The sequence below is a fragment of the Mercenaria mercenaria genome, chromosome 16 (genome assembly GCF_021730395.1).
Source record: "Mercenaria mercenaria strain notata chromosome 16, MADL_Memer_1, whole genome shotgun sequence".
Classification (NCBI taxonomy): Eukaryota; Metazoa; Mollusca; class Bivalvia; order Venerida; family Veneridae; genus Mercenaria; species Mercenaria mercenaria.
This window is the reverse complement of record NC_069376.1, coordinates 28,076,347-28,093,639: the sequence shown is the minus strand read 5'-3', so window position 1 is coordinate 28,093,639 and position 17,293 is coordinate 28,076,347. Positions and strand designations below refer to the sequence as shown.

At 35.5% G+C, this 17,293-nt stretch overlaps 1 protein-coding gene across 1 annotated transcript; it reads right to left on the bottom strand.

The window, feature by feature from the left end:
- Positions 1–538: 538 nt before the first annotated feature.
- LOC123540207 (uncharacterized) lies at positions 539–16,768 on the bottom strand. Its single transcript, XM_045325038.2, has 4 exons — positions 16,697–16,768; positions 5,793–5,843; positions 4,304–4,510; positions 539–3,221 (listed from the first exon to the last, which is right to left on the bottom strand). Exons 3-4 carry the CDS (start codon positions 4,488–4,490, stop codon positions 1,108–1,110), a joined length of 2,301 nt encoding a protein of 766 aa, XP_045180973.2. The 5' UTR covers positions 4,491–4,510; positions 5,793–5,843; positions 16,697–16,768; the 3' UTR covers positions 539–1,107.
- Positions 16,769–17,293: the final 525 nt, after the last annotated feature.

The window sequence follows — 17,293 nt, the reverse complement described above, 5'->3', positions numbered from 1 at the left end:
CCGGGGCTCGAACCCGAGACCCCTCGCTTACAGGTCGAGTGCTCTACGGACTGAGCTAACCGGCTGCCTGACACATCTCCTCTAGCGTGACCAAGTCCGTACCGTGACATACACCCCCACAAATTGGAAATTCGTCCTCGAATTCCGGAGGTACATAATATTGGAAGCGTAGTAAGACTGGCCAAGCAAGCACGCCACGGTCCCATGTTGGGCGCCAAAGGTCACAGGGTGAGAAAAATGTGCAGTAAGTCCGGGGCTCGAAACCGGGACCCTCGCTTAAAGGGCGAGTACTCTATCGACGGAATTAACCGGCTGCCTGACACATCTTCTCCCTTAACGTGACTGACCAAGTCCGTACCGTGACAGAATAATTCAATAAACAGGCTTAATTCTAACAAGGTACCCGTCTATGTCTGATTAATGCACTTGAGGTCTTCCTCCACCGTCAAAACTAAAAAAGGCGCCCTATGACTGTGTCGACAGTACTCTAAACCCAACAAAATGATCCCACTCTTGAATAAACATAATAATGAATATAGACAGTAACCTATTTTTATTATTACGAACAATAAATCAACTAACTGACAGAAAATAGCTTGCAACAATTCTGTTCAAACTTTTAAGAGAAGACATAGCCATTCCAGCGACATTGCGATATACGTGTGAAATTCCATAGATCTTTCCCTCGAATATAAAAAAATCTCCACGTTATGTATAATACAATTAACTGAGAATTTCGGACAGTTGTCTTTCACAAGATAGTGTTGTGCTTATGTAAGCACTTGAAGTAATCTGTGGACACCCGGGCGTTGGCGTTATTTTTCTCATCATATTGCCTATCAAATTTGAATGTTATTATTATATATATGCATTCTAACGTACGACTAAATCAAAGAAAACTAACAATTAACAACATCAGCAAACATGTTCAGCTTCTGTTTAGTTGCAGTTATCGTATGAAGACTGAAGTAATCATCTCATTGCTAAGTTACGTACAATTACGACCTACAGTAAAACACTCATTATTAAACTCGTTAAGATTAAAGAGTGTTGCGTATTGTTAATTCAAGCCGATATGTATGTGTCAACAATCACTTTCATTCATGGTTAAAAAGACGTTACTCTCATCTGCCACAATGCCATTTCACCATAATGACCCATGTGAGTGTTCCTGTTGTGTTTTATTGAGACCACAGGAGTGTTTTGTGGCAACCAAATCGAAGGATTGAGACCCATATCATTGCCAAACAGACACGGCGGAATGGCGATGTAACCTGTTTCATCAAACTTGTCGTGTGAAACTTTACCCTTTCCATGGACTGGAACCTGTTTGCAGAGTAACTCCATTTCGTGCCCGGTATCGTTCCTGTACAGCGATATTGAGATACAGGACGGTGCGTGACAATGACCACTGACATAAAAAAGTCGAATATTGCTCACGGTCCATCTATGTGTGATCGTGTGGACACATTCACAATCTTCACCATCAGGGCATTTTCCGGTACAAGTGGTTCCGGGAGTCGGAGTATTTTCTGGCCAATTAGGGTAACCTGGAATAGGTTTCCGAGGACGTGCAAAGGCAGGTGGAACATCATATTCCCCTGCCCATGCCTCGGTCTGGTAGTGGAGGCGCTGAAGATTGTAATGAGATACTTGCTCCTCGTTTGCTTCATATGCTTGGAACCAAAATCGATATTTCATGTGATATCTTAACAGCTCAGGCCTGACTGGCTGATCCGCATCAAGCATGATACGCTTATGTTTGCAGCATCGTAGACCACCAGCATACTGCTTTGAGTTACATGTTGGATTTTTTTGACGAAGAAGGTCACCAGCAGGTGGTGGTACGCAATACTTTATGAATGAGTCACATGAAGTCCCATTTGTTTCACACAGTTGGTTAATTCTACCTATATCACAGATGCAAGTTGATTTAGCCTTAGCCAAAAGTGACAAAACGCCTGCCGTCCTATCTTTGTGATATGCAAATATTTCTGTTGATCCTATGGCGGAAATCATATCTATTTGAGATTGTGCTGACGGATCGAACGTGTAGTGTTTATTAGTTTTTCCTTTCAGTGGTCGTGACAAAATTACTGTTCTTATACCATCGGAGACCTTGTTGGACACTACATGAATAGAAGTTTCCAACGCATCTCCTGGACAGTGCTCAGCTTCGCTTCCGCATGTACCAATCTGGCGTTCTTGGATCCCCACAGAACTCACGATGATTGTATATGGAGAGTCAGACATGTGACTTGCGTTGAATCCAATTCCAAACCAAACATTAGATGGACCAGAAATGTTGATCATTGCTGTTGTACTGTTTAGATCTACTTTGGCAGTTGTTCCAATGCTAAAGTGTGCAGTTCCAGATCTCGTAGGAGAGGTAGAACATTGGGCAGAGCTTTGAAATCTATTATATGTAACTGTCAATGTACCGTCCGATGATAATTGCACTGTGCATCCATATGGAACTGAATTCGTAGGAGTAGAAACAGTCACGTTCTTATTTACCTTAATTCCTAGCATACTTAGCGAGCTGAAACACTCAGCAGCGTTAACAACCGTTGCATTATCACAGGATGCCTGTGATACACATATATAATGATGCTTTACACTTTTTGTTAGAGTATCTTTGCCATAAATTGATGGATCCCCGCCAAATCGACCGTTACATGGGCACTCCAGTATTCCAGAGTAGGGGGATCCACCTTTTGGTATTCCGAGTCCATATCTCGCTTGTTTGGGTTCAGGTCCCGGTACTTTATGATTAGTGCAGTTCTTAATGTCTTTCGGAGTAACACCACAGTCACGGTTCCTTGTATCTATCTGCATAGGAATAATATGCCACATATTCGGGGAGTCAATCAGCTGTGCATATCCGGTCGGGTAGCCGTGGAAACTTTTGCGCGATTCGCCGCCGTTACCTTCGCTAAACATTTGATTGGTTGGTATGTTTTTATTGATGCGTTCTCTGGCCGATGGTTTGTCTATGACCATCCATTCCTTTGGCGAACCATGAACTGTTACGTCGTTTGGATCTGGGTTAGGTATTCGAACCAGTTCGGAATGGTTTCCGGTCACCCATACTATATAATGGTGGTTATATGCCCAGTTAATCGGAACGGAGACATCAGCATCAGGGTTGACCCCGGGTTGACCTACTGGCGATACCATGACCTGGTCTTGTTCGTAGCCAGTTATCGCTATGACCTTTCCTAAAGTGGAAACAATGTTTCCAATTAAAGTAGTTCTGAATGTTTGGATTAAAATGTTTTCCTAAATGAAGTATACGATAAAATTCAGAGTGTTCAGAAATTACTTCGCAAAAAGTAAAAGATTTAAAGAAAGTAAAAATTTAGACTTTACATTTAATATTATGATGGGAAATTCTGTTGTTTATAGATTTTTTTTCTGGGACGTAGTTGTTTTCTTTTTTAGAAAAAAAATCATAGCAGTGGTAAATAAATAATTTATCTATATTATGATGAAATAAAAGTAATTGGTGCGTGTGCTTGTTTTTGTGGTGTTTGCCCATGATTAAAAATCAGGCTGATTTTTTAAACATAATCTTTTATTCTTTTGAATCATTTAATGTGTCACACGTTTTGATTTCATGTTTTCCTCTAGAAAAAAAAAGAACCACTGTCCTTTAACAACAACTTACACACGGGTTTCCATTAATTTAAAAAGCAATATATCTTCTCCAGTTTATTGCACTTTATCTGGATAAGTGACGTTACGTCAATACTGTCAGTTTATCAGACGTATCATTGTGAATGCCCTTCAATGTGGCATAATAGCCGAAATATGGGTTTACGAAAACTTATAAGACAAATCGCTGTGAGCTTGTAGCAATCTTTTGAAAGCAAATTGTTCACATTGCAATCTCTCTTAACTGATATAGGAAATTATATAGGTGATTGTACAAAGTGCTTTGAAAAATTTGACTTGGGGAAAGTTTATCTTTGTAGTAAGTGGTATATTCCTCAACGTTGTAGAGAAGTAACATTTATTTTTATACTAAATTCCATTTAAGAAAGTGTTTTTTTTTTCAAACGATGATCTAGCATTAACTGTGCATACCCTAACGGTTTCTATACACATCAAACAGTGACGGATGTACAATGGTAACCTTGGAAGCGTGACTCCAAATTGAATCATTATCTTTTTTTTCTAATATATGGTTCAACAACTATCGCTACACGGACTGATTAGACTACTGCTAACTTGTTATTATAACATAAAAATATCAAATACAAAACGTACATAACGATATTTAAATGTGCAACGTTTGTACCTTTGAATCTGTCCACGATTTTTTTCGGGAGAGGATTGAAGTTCAGGCCAGTCCAGAAAACTTCGCCATAATGCGTTGCGATTTCTGGGGAGTATACATCGAAATATTCATGACCTTTGCTTGAGTAGTCATCGTTGAATGGTACCGCTTGGTTTCCTCCACTAAATACCAGGTATTTACCATTCATGTTGCCGCTTCTTGTGTTTCCTGTATAAAGTAAAGTCTAGTCTTCTGCATTTTACTGAAGTGTTGTGAGTGTGTAAAGTATAACACGAATAAATTATTTTGTAGGTGCACATGTTATTGGTCATCAATCAACGTGTTAAGACGCTAAGATTGGGACTGCAAAGGAATGGACCTGTCAAGTAGGTTTCTGACATTTGACTTTATATAATCGTCTTTCACTTTTAGTGCGCTAAGTGGTGCAATAGATATTTCTATACCTTTGAATTTGTCTCAGAAGGAGCCATCTACTGGTGCCCATGAAATTAAGATTGCAAGCTCTGGTAAATACTATCTCAAGAAAATCTTACGCTATCTCCATATTGTATAGTAACCCTTACCATGCTAAATTTCTATAATGAACTCGTCCATCTTTCAATCTGGACAGAACCATTAACTGTTTAAAGAGGTGCATTCCAAAGGAATACTGACTGAATGGCGAACAATGCAGTTCATGATCAGACTTCACGGATGTACAGGCTGATCTTGTTCTGCACTGGCCGCAAAGGCAAAATCAAACGTGTCCATATTGTATAGTACAGTTTCCATAATACACTGTACATCTTTTTCGAGTTAACACAGAATTATGATAAAATAATTTCCTTTATTTCTTAACTCTTTTTATTTCTTCACGTGCTCAGCTAACTCCTTTTTATAACATACAATTCGTTAGCTCGTTTTGAAAATAAATATCCTAGTAAGCTATGTCTAAATACATTTTGTCGAACAGTTGGTAGACAGCGCTGTATAATAGTACAAAACTTTGTATTTTGTTATCCAAAATATAATATTAACTTGATGCAACACTGCCGAACAAAAGCGCTGCGTAAAAGGTATTTATTTTTCAAAATGGAAAAAACGGAAACACTTCACTATAAGAATAAGGTCAAGATACCACAACAATTCCTAAATATTATATCCATATATGACATAAATTGGAATTTTGATATGTTGTTAATATACATTTATCATTATCTAAAATTGATAACTGTGGTGTTATCATTTGGTGGTATTTTGTAAATAAAAATCTAATGTATTTATTTATATGTGTATTATAGGTCAAGTGGCTTTTATCTATCTTTCATGATGGAGGAAGACTCTAGGTGCTCGCCATGCATTTTTTAATTACAGGCGGACACCTGGGTAAAACCAGCGACTTTCCTAGGCTGCTTACATAAAAAATACATTCCTCGAGTGAGGCTCGAACACTTAACTTTGACACTCGGCAAGTTAAAATCTTAAAAGTAATGATGTAATAGATACTTGCCTTGAAGGAACCATGTCGATACTTGTGACACCAGGTAGATATCTGGTGACCCTAAAATATAAAACAAAACCGTTGTAAATGTGCAACGTCATTATTCAAATAGCATATTTCACACAACTAACTGTATAACTATATTCAAAATGTGGTACACTTTAAATCCGAAATCTGTACTAATGCATCAATAAGACAGCAAACAATATAAACATAGAACAATCAAGAAATAATGGAGCGGCTCAATTACAGAAAATACTAGTACCTGGATTAAACAAACGAAAAGCAATATTTTAGATAATACAAGCAAAATTGTATTATCAAAATAAACGATAAATAGCAATAAAGTGTCAATGAGATAATTCAGGCAAATGCTTCGGTTTGCAAAACAATGTTTTCGTCTCGTTTAACGTCGCACCGGCACAGTTGTGGGTCATATTGCGTTTTTTCAGTATTTATGGTGGAGGAAGATCCCAGGTGCCCCGCTGTGCATTATTCCATCACGAGCTGGCACCTGGTTAGATACATATCGGCCTTCCGCAAGCAAGCTGTATGGCTTCCTCACTTGAAGAATTCATCTTCCCGAGTAAGACTCAAGCCTAGATCGGTGGGAGACAAGTGTTTCAGAGCAAGCGACCCTAACCACTAGGCCGCGGATACCCCTTGCTGAACCGTGAAAAAAAAAAAATTAAATTAATACAGAAATATATCAGCGAGATAAAAAAAGTAATGAATTAATACTACCTAAATGTTTCAATTATTAACTAAAAGGTATTTCTGCGCGTTTTTGTAAACAGAAAGTAATGGCGCAATGACATTTATCGGACAACGTAGAATTAAGCCTGGACTCGATATATGGACATGATAAATTGCAATCCGCGAGTCAATTTATGAAAACGTCAACGGTACTTTGTGTCTAAAGACAAAGTATGATATTAAGACGTTCGACATTTGAAATAATTTAAAACATTGTCTTAAAATCAGCGTAGCTGTAGTGTCGCATCTTTGCAATCATTGGCAAATATCTAAAAAAACAGGCACCGGACCTATACATTTTACTTTATCAGAATTTTATTATAGAACATAATAATTGAGCCGTGCCATGGGAAAACCAACATAGTGGCTTTGCGACCAGCATGGATCCAGACCAGCCTGCGCATCCGCGCAGTCTGGTCAGGCTCCATGCTGATCGCTTTTAAAGCCTATTGGAATTGGAGAAACTGTTAGCGAACAGCATGGATCCTGACCAGACTGTGCGGATGCGCAGGCTGGTCTGGATCCATGCTGGTCGCAAACCCACTATGTTGGTTTTGTCATGGCACGGCTCATATTATGTTCATTTAAGTCTGTGAAAAGTTCGATTAAAATCTGCATTTTAGAAAAAAAATCGGGTAGCGAAAATGTTAACAAAATTGTGATTGTTCCAACAGACGCTTCAGTTTAGCAAAATATTAGGCATACGACCATATTTTTTTTTATACTTTCCGAATTTTCTATGTATTTACTGAAGTTCTGAAAATTTAGGCTTTAATCAAATTTTCCATTGTTGAAAAGAATGTGTTCCGAACGTACAGAAAACCCCTAAAAATTAATCAGTCATGAGATAGTACAGACATCTTGCTTTCGTTGAATACACTGAAAAGTACAGCGAAAGAATACAGTCAAATACCTCATTTCAGTAAGAATAAAGGTAAGGCCTAAAAATTATTTGTTTCCGGAACCTGACCTACCCAAAATTTTTGGTCCGACACTAAATAATTATATGGCCTTAGAGATTTTGTTTTCAAACTTTTTGACAAAAAGTTGCAAGTCTGCACTTTTTATCCTTGAAACATGACCAGTGTTGTTAGAAATCAACTTACCGATGTTCTAAAGGCATAACACCCTTATCTGTATTCATGTTTGACACAAAATAAATTCCGAAAAGTAACACTAAAAAAAGCAGAATTGAAAAAAAAAATCTATTTTTTTTTAAACATATTACCGCTAGAATTCTTTTTAAGGCCTAAGATACACCAATTTAGTCAGCAGAAAGCAGTCATTAGAAAAATAATATATTTCCGATTCAATATGCTGGAAGCACACAACGAATCAATAGATCCAGAAGTAAAATGCATATCATAACTATAATTCACAAGGAGCATCAACTGAACTCGATCAACAAGACAGTACAGATTAATAAAACTGGAATCAATCAATGAAATCACCCATATTTTGTTTGACTTTTTTTATTGCAGCCCAAACGAAAATACGCTATTTAGTTTATGGACACCATAGGACGGACCAATTTCTTATGTTGGTTAAACTTGTGGTCCAGCCCTTTTGTATCATCACACCATTGCAAAGTTACCGGATGTTTGTTTGTTCGTTCCTTTTGGGTTTAATGCCCTTTTTCAACAATATTTCAGTCATGTAACTACGGGCAATCTTAACCAGTGTTCCTAGATTCTGCACCAGTACAAACCTGTTCTCCGCAAGCATCTGCAAACTTGGAGGACGAATGATTTCAGACACAATATCTTTCATCAAATCGTCACGGAGAACATACGCTTCGCCCAGAGGTCGAACTCGTGACCCCGTGATCCGTAGACCAACGCTCTCACTACTGAGCTATGCGGACTCTAGTTACTGGATGTATTTTGATGTACTGTAGTATTATACCACATGATGTACAGTTTATTCACTATATGTATCTGTACATGTATGTTTTGATGTACATTTACTATAACTATATCTTGTGTGAAACTTACAATAAAATATGACTAAACCCGCCAAAACCTTCACGACATAAAACGGGAAGCAAACAAGATTAACAAATTTGAAATTCATAGATTCCACAAAGGGGATGTAAATGTAAAAAGACACGTAAAATGTTCATCAGTTTTTTAGACAAGAGACAAATACTGAATTCATGCAGTTTTAAACATATTTATAGAGATTAATTCAATAAATGAGGTAATACAGCCAAACTATTTCATTTTAACAAAAGGTAAGGGTTGATTTCCCGGAACCACTGAGCACCCCAAACACAGCCATAGAGTCATGCATCACATAGTAGGCACACAACAAAAAGATGCTGTAACCGAAACATATTGTAAACGGGTTGCTTCAAAAACTGTGATTGAGTCATTTCTTGTTGGATTGTTAGAGATAAATAGCAAAACAAGGAAACAACAGCATTTCTTAGTTTTTGTTGTTTCATTTTGCGTTTTTCAAAAGTATATCTCGTCCTGAAGTTAACCTAACGAATTTTCCTGGATTTCGCAGTTACTTATTTCTTCTCAGTAAGTAAAGACAAACTTCTCCACAAGTATTAGAGGTGGAAAACAAAGGATAGAAACAATATGAATTGATCGTAACACTAACAAATGTAGTCACAACACAAAGGAATGACCTTAAACTATGCTAAAAAAAAATTTAGCCCTTTTTGTGTTGTTTCAATATTTACATTAGTCATTTACTTCTTCTCGTTGCGAGTACTAATAAGCTTTGATAATGTGGCAGTTGAGTCCAATAAATTCAGGGGTGTTCAAAGATAATCTGTCATAGATCTATTGTAAAGCAATCATTGGATTTACCTGTACTGGAAAATAAACAGTATCGATTGTATTGAGGTCAACTGCCACATTATCAAAGTTTATTAGTATCAATTAAACTTTAAAACTAGTGTGGATAAATGATTACGGCTTAATCCGGACAAATCAAATTGAAATTGTCAACCGGTCTGCAAAAGGAAATATTATGAAAATGCTTGTCAGATAAGATTTAATGCCAGTAGATGTTCAGATTTTGACAGCATCCGCGCAGTCTGGTCAGGATCCATACTGTTCGCTTTCAAAGCCTTTTGTAATTAGAGAAACTGTTAGCGAACAGCATGGATCCTGACCAGATTGTGGGGATGCGCAGGCTGGTCTGGATACATGCTGGTCGCAAAGCCTCTGTTTTGGTTTTCTCATGGCGCGGCTCATTTATACAATTAGGGCAACAAAGGGAGGTTATCATAAACATTTAAACTGAATATTTTCTACTATGTCAACCAATATTTAAAGCTTTGACAAATGCAAAAAAAAAAAAAAAAACAAACAAAAAAAAAATTATTCAAAATAGGAGTTAACACGAATCTGATATATTTTATGATCACAACCAAAACATGTGACAGCCATGTTATAGATAAAAGCATTTTCAGCCTTTAAACACTAATATTGTGATAAAATTCTGAGAAAACCCTTTTGAAGTACGAGCGAGTTTCAGATCTCACATTCTTGTAATGTACAGCTTATTCTCTTCAGACCATAAACAGCTGTAACTTAACCAAAGAATAATTTGGGAAAAAAAAACAGAATATGGTGTAAAATGGGTAAAAACAAATGTTTTATGTAGTAAAATCACAATTAAAAAACGTTTCAATGCTTTGAGACTTGCAATAAAGCTCTTTTGTTAAGATCTCTCCATTCCTATCTTGTGATTTTGATACATTAAGCACTTAGTCAGTTTCAAAGATTAATTTCATTATGCCGATCTACACGGATGTACCGGATTTAAAAGAAAGCATCTTCTACTTATCTAAACATTATAAATTGACGGAAAATCATTCATAACTGACAATTTATCTGACCATCCCGATATCATATATTAAGGTTATTGTCACGTTCCCACATATTTAAAAATAGATTTTAACAATAATTATCATTCAAATGTAAAAGTTTACGTTTAACGAGAAAAAAACAACAACATGCCTTTGCGCAGAAATAAACAAACTGAATTTTAGAAAGGGGATCTGAGATTACGGAGCTTGCATATCACAGAAACTACTCAAAGACACTTATATAGCAGGTACCATATCCAAGGTATGATTACACAATGCTTAAAGCTATGAAAGCGGGAGTTTGGAACCGCCCAAATAGAAATGTTCGAGCTTAAAATTAAACACACTTAATTGATAAATTGAGTCTCAGATCTTCCAAGTCAGAAAGGGTATAATGTTCAGATTAATGTTTTTAGTTAGCAATATTTACATCCTTCATTTTTTCTTTGAAATTTATGACATGATAACGCTGGAAAACGATAGGATGCCACTGTTTGGACGACGTCCGTGTTTACTCCAGGAATGCTTAACTTGGTTGCGTCGCAGTTGTCCTGCGAGGACAACAGAATGACCGAGAAGCAGAAGAAAAATACAGCAGCTATTTGAACTATATAAAGAGAACATATTTACAAGATTTAGTGAACAGAGAAAATAAATGAATGTAAAAATAAGACATGAAATTAAGTTTGAGAATTCGTAGGATTCCGAAATGAATAACAGAATAAGTTATTCACGAAATCGCGCGCAACAAGTTTGTTTCTTAAAAACAGGATATCGTTTTGGAGGATTCTCATAAACAATGTCTAACTTTTTTCCGTTCCGTCGTCTAGGTAAGGATACAGGATAATGCTCTTTTTTAATTGAAAATTAGTTCACGAACTGAAAAAAAAAGGCTGTAGTTTTCTACTCAATGTTGACATGTTGTCGTATTTTTTACTTCATTAAAACTTAAGTCATGCCCCTGGTTACTCTAAATCTATGGACATGGGGATTTTGTTGTCAATTACTGAAAAAGTTAACGAATTGAAACTTTTGTGGAAGCCGTTGAAGTTCAACGTATCCGCAAATTAATGCTTTCAGCACAAATCTTTACCAAGATAAAATTCGTACAAATGAAAATTTTAGGAGAATTAATTGGTTAATGTATCATGCACCCAGTTATCTATGTCATATATCGTTTTCTGTCAAATTATCTCCATTCTTTACATCCAAGATTCATTACGCGTCCATCTAATATAAGAGCAGATATTCTACTATAACTACGTTTCTTGTACTACTCTGAGTCATTTTAATATCGTAACTAGGTTTATTGTTTAATCACACTGTGTTTGAGTACTATAATGAAATTATTCGAATCACGTTTCATTCGAATGCGTCTTATAGTAAAGATTTGTATCGGTTAATAGGTTTATAATGTTTTAACAACACTAGATGTTTTGAGTACTATAATGAAATTATTCGAATCACGTTTCATTCGAATGCGTCTTATAGTAAAAGATTTGTATCGGTTAAATTATAAATACTTTTCAATCATAAATTTTTGAAACAAAAAATCAAAATGTGTAACAAACCGTATACAAATAAGGATTATTTTGATGTTACATCACAATGCATACATTCCATAAGCAACTTCGTATCTTATATGATGATGTTACGTTTGGCGGTATGCAAACAAATTACCAGTTGGGCAATACCTCGTCTTATGGGAATTAGAATAAAATCAGTGTATAACGTGGCGCTGAAGGGAACGTATTTTGAAGAAATTCTACGAAACTGGGAGAGACAGTAACAAATTAACGGAGTTAATTGTACACTGCGATATAATGAAACATAGATAATCATTAATAATGCAAACTTGAGAATCAAACAAAACCAAATTTTCAAGATGTTTTAGCATTCTTATGTGTAGTGCATGTGAATGAGAGACGCAAGTACGTTTCTAAAGGAAGTTAATATAAAAATATAAAGCAAACAGTCGCAAGTTTTAAATACTGTCTGTTGCTCCACATTTTAAAACTTTATTTTAGCTGTACTATGATTGAAATGCAACTTAACAATCTAACAAAATAACAAGAATTATATGCCTGGGATGAAAATACCTGGGTGTAATTCTGTACGAATTGGGCAAATGAACAAAAATTCTGTGTTTAAAATTATGTATCTTCTGTTTTCTATTTGAAAGAGTAGCAAAGTTATTGTAAAGAACATCTCATATTTTGCCAAAACGTTTTCTAATATATTGTATAGCAATACTTGATAAGGCGTTTCGTACCATAAGCTTCGGGTGCGGTAAATAATAACAAGGGGAGCAGTGATCATGTGGTTAAGGTGTCGGCAACTCAACCCGGGCGTTGTGAGTTAGAGCAGCGCTAGGGTCACGACCACGCCTTCTCATATAACACCAGTACTTGCTTTTTCCAGGAAGCGAACACGAGTCTCAGAGAAGTTCAAATAAAAGTTTTCATCACAAATGAGCTAGAATAAATTAGTATAAACTTTAAATAATGATATAGCCTTACGTTAGCAATCACGTAATATGTTTCATATTATATAAAAGTAATCATTTGGAGAAATAGATGGTAGATATTTGTTTGTTTCAGCATTAGACTGAAATAACTTTCACCGAGTGAACACCAGATGCATTTTGTTTTAAAACGCAAAATCTTTAGTTGTTTTCAATGAAGGATAATTTGATCTTTTATGTTAAGTATTCTGTTAATTCCATGTACGTGTAATGGTTTTAACACCTTTTTTCGAAACTGAGACTGACAGTAACAAATCAAGCGAACTTATTTTTCACTACGACATAATGAAACGTAAGAAGTCATCAATAATGCACAAGAGAAAATCAAATACAGCCGAAATTTCAAGAAGTTACAACATGCTTATGTCTAATGCATGCTGATGGGAGAGCTGAATGTGTTTCTCAAGGAAGTTTACTAAATCAATCAAATTACCAGTGGCAAGCTTTAAACTCTGCCTTTTGCTCTACATTTCAAAACTGAATTTTAAATACAATTTGACTGGGATACAACTGAATGCTTCAAAACCTCACAAAGTACATAAAAAACATAACAATATTCTATTAATTGGCTATGACTCTTTATTTGCTTCAAGGCCACCGGCTCATGCATTATATTACTTGCATGTATTTAAGGACTTGAACAAAAATTTAGCAAGTTACGCCTCACGCAACATCAATAACGTCAGCGCAAAATAATAATATTACCATTTTTGTACAAATTTTGACGGTGGTGCGAATTCAGACATTATTATTATCAGTATCAATCTCATTAAATAACAAACATACGTACTATAAACATCAAAGCACTTTGAACAGTTCTCATTCCGTGTTGCACACAAATTGAACATTAATACACAATGTAGCCTAAAAGAATATCACTCACAGTGTGATTAATATGGATTATATCTCAGTGATAATAACTATTCCCAACATTTCAACAAATTGCATAAATTGCCCTATCGACAGTATCCTGTCACTGAAGGCATTACTTTCACGAACCATTTCGTCATCTTTCATAGTATTTTTCATAAGAATCTGGTATTTTTCATTAGAAATAATATCTCCCAAACAGTTATTTTGTCTTTGAATAGGATTAGATACGAAAGAATTATATCACAAGAGCGCAGAACATTAGTTTTTTCAGGTTTGTAAGGAACTAAAAGTTTGCATAGGTTTTAGATTTTATTTTATTGCGTTTAATCATTATTATGACGGAACATTGTTATGACGTCATAAAAATTCGTACTATGTGTTTACTGCTTCGCTCTTGAGTCAATACGGCCTTCATCACTACTCATGCGACTGTGTATCAATCGAAAGGACTTTAAATATGGTATACAATTATTGCCTTTTAGTAAGGTCAGTATTTTCAATTTTGCTGAATGTAACGTGAGAACCAACTCAGTTGTATGGCGACTTTCCAGCTTTGATGGTGGAGGAAGATCCCAGATGCCCCCCAATTCAATTGCACGGGCGTGCCCTTGGATAAAACGACCAAGCTTCCATTAGTCAGCTGGATGGCTTCCTCACATGAAGAATTTGTGAAGCTAAAACCCTTATCAGTGAGTGGTAAGGGATTTGAAGTCAGCAACCTTAACCACTCGGTCATGGAGACCCTTTTATTGAGGTCGAAATGAGTGAGGAAACGAGGACTTGTCAACCTTTTCAAAAAATCTTACAGCAAGCAATTGGCAAGTGAGTTTATTTCACAAAAATGCCATTAGACCAATTTGATATTGTGGTGAAGTCATTGTCAAGTATTTCAAATATAATCACAATGATCTACGCAACATTTGTAACCATCGATAGAAAACTTGAAATTTTGTATCTATGAAGTATTTATTAAAATGTATATAGATCTCGGGAACAATTTCAAACAATAGCAGATTTATACTAGTGCAAGAACGTTTCTTGATTCGGCTTGATCACCGGACAAGATCACTTGTACATCACATAAAGGTGTCGACTGATCAACACAAAGATCGCTGAGGAATGTAATTCAAGTCGCATAATCAACTAGTATAAACTGCATGGAAACACCTACAAACCTACACACACAAAAAACAATGCATGGAAAACTAGTAAGTAGCAAATGTTTAAAACCCATATGGAATCATTTTACCTAACAGAAGCACAGAACAAATTCTTAAGCAAAAGCAACACTATGCAGACGAGCTATACAGAATAAATTGCATAATGCCAAAATATCGTTTCAAACGAATGGACAGAGAAGCAAAATGTACGAAAATCAATGACATATCAAACACAAAATTTAAGTAACTTCATGTAATAAGCTTGTAATATTTAAACGTGCAAACAGTTCATAGTATAACGTCATCGGGTTTGCCAAGAAACTGCGCAGAAACATTCCTAGGGCACAGGTAAATAAAGTTGCCTCAATTAATCAAACCTAATGAATCTGATTTATCGGACTTTTTGAATAGTTAATGACACTAATTTTCCGCAAATATGTCTTCTATTCTGAAACAAGATACACATGAATAGTGTCTGTACCTTGCAAATTAAATGAACATATATAATTAAGAAAGGTACTTGTGAGTTTTGCATCACGTCGTTTTCTATAAATACGTTAGGAACATATAAACCGAAGACAATATGCAAATTATTAGCACAGAACAAGACAATAAGCACAATTTAAACAACATTTGGTTTCATGAAGAATGCATTTCAAAATAAACAGAACACAGAAAACAGACGTTATGCTGACAACCCCATGCCTGTTGATGAAAACAAACAAATTTAAAAGAATATATTGTCTATACAAAACAATGTTCATCTAACGCACTGTGATATTTTTGTTTATCAATTCAAGCATCATGAAAATACTTCAAAAATCATATATTTGCGAAGTTTTAATTCCTATTTTTTTAAATATTTTTTCAGTGTTTTGTGTTGTTTATATATGAAAATATTTAAAAAGCGGAGTAGGGTATTTTCCCCATTTCTTAGTTCAATGTAATTTCCGTCGGTTACTTTCCGGTCCGATAGAGAATGAAATAAACAACAACAAAGAAGTTTTAAAACTGCGTGTACTTCCGGTATCTATCTACATTTAATCTGTTTTTGTTGCACGAAGGGAGGTTATAATAATTTTATAAACTAAAATTTCTTATGAGATTCGGCTAGATATAGGATGCAAATGCAAGTTTTTGAATAGTTCACAGGAAAAGATTTTTTTTATCAAATTTATACTTTTGCAAAATATATCTCTGTGTTACATGTAAATGAATATGTGTTAAAACAAATCCATTCCTTGACGAAAGTTTAACAATTTAAAAACTGCTAGTACATCAAAAACAAAGAATGTTTCTCATTGCAGAGTTGGTGCAGCCGTTCTGCGCATGCGCGGAATTTTTATCAAATGGAACGCACGGCAAAAATACTCATTTTTTTTGCATGTCCGCGCGCATTTAGTGTATAATATGCATAATATACTGACTAAAGGTTATGGTTACAAAATATATACATTTAAGGTATTTTTGTTCAAATTTAGTTCATCCGGTATATACCGGAGTCTGTAATATATCACGGGCGCACCAACTCTGTGTTTAGTCACAGCCAAAAACAAATACATACATTGAAATTTCGTGTTCACTTTCTATTCATTCGTCTTAATAGTACTTACGTTACTGGCAACAGTTGATCATTACTGGCTTCAGTTCATAAAGCTTTTGTCAAAAGGTCTCTGATAACCTACTTGCTTTAAATAAGGGATTGTTCAAGTATAGCAGATGGTCACAATCAATAGACACAGAGAATAATATTTACTGTTTATTTACTTACCGAATTTTGTGATTAACACGACACTAACCAAGACAAGACAAAATGCGGTAACGGCAAAAGCATGACTGGACGTCCCTGGAATAGAAGAAGGCAAAATTTACTTTACATAATACATTATATACTTTAAATGATTCTGCTTTTGCGACCAGTGCAGACCTAATTCAGCCTGCTCATCCAGGCTGATCTTGGTCTGCACTGTTCGCTATTCAGTCAGTAAATTTTCAGTTGACACTCCTTTAAATAATATGTGGTGCTGCCCAAATTGAAAGATAGACCAGTCTGTTTTAGAAATTTAGCAGGGTAAAGGTTAATATTAACTAAATCAAGTTTTCTGGACAAATATAAACATCAGTTTTCTAATGGTTCAACGCCCAGACCCTTCATAAATTCAAACACTGATTTTTCACTGATTTTTTTTGCGGACGATACGATAATTTTCAATATTCGATTATACATACAAATGTTTATAAAATTGTATAAACAGCACATTTTTCAAAAGCCCCAATGGTTCTAATGCCGATTTCACATTCATTTAAAACAGGATTCGAGGTGTTGAAAAATCAGAAATGCATGTACAATTTATAACGAACAATATCT

Bases quoted from the DNA above. Each gene is read 5' to 3' on its own strand.
- LOC123540207 (XM_045325038.2), bottom strand. From the start codon at position 4,490: ATGAATGGTAAATACCTGGTATTTAGTGGAGGAAACCAAGCGGTACCA. The intron at 3,222-4,303 runs GTACAAACGTTG...TTTCCACTTTAG, and splicing joins AATCGTGGACAGATTCAAAG to GAAAGGTCATAGCGATAACT.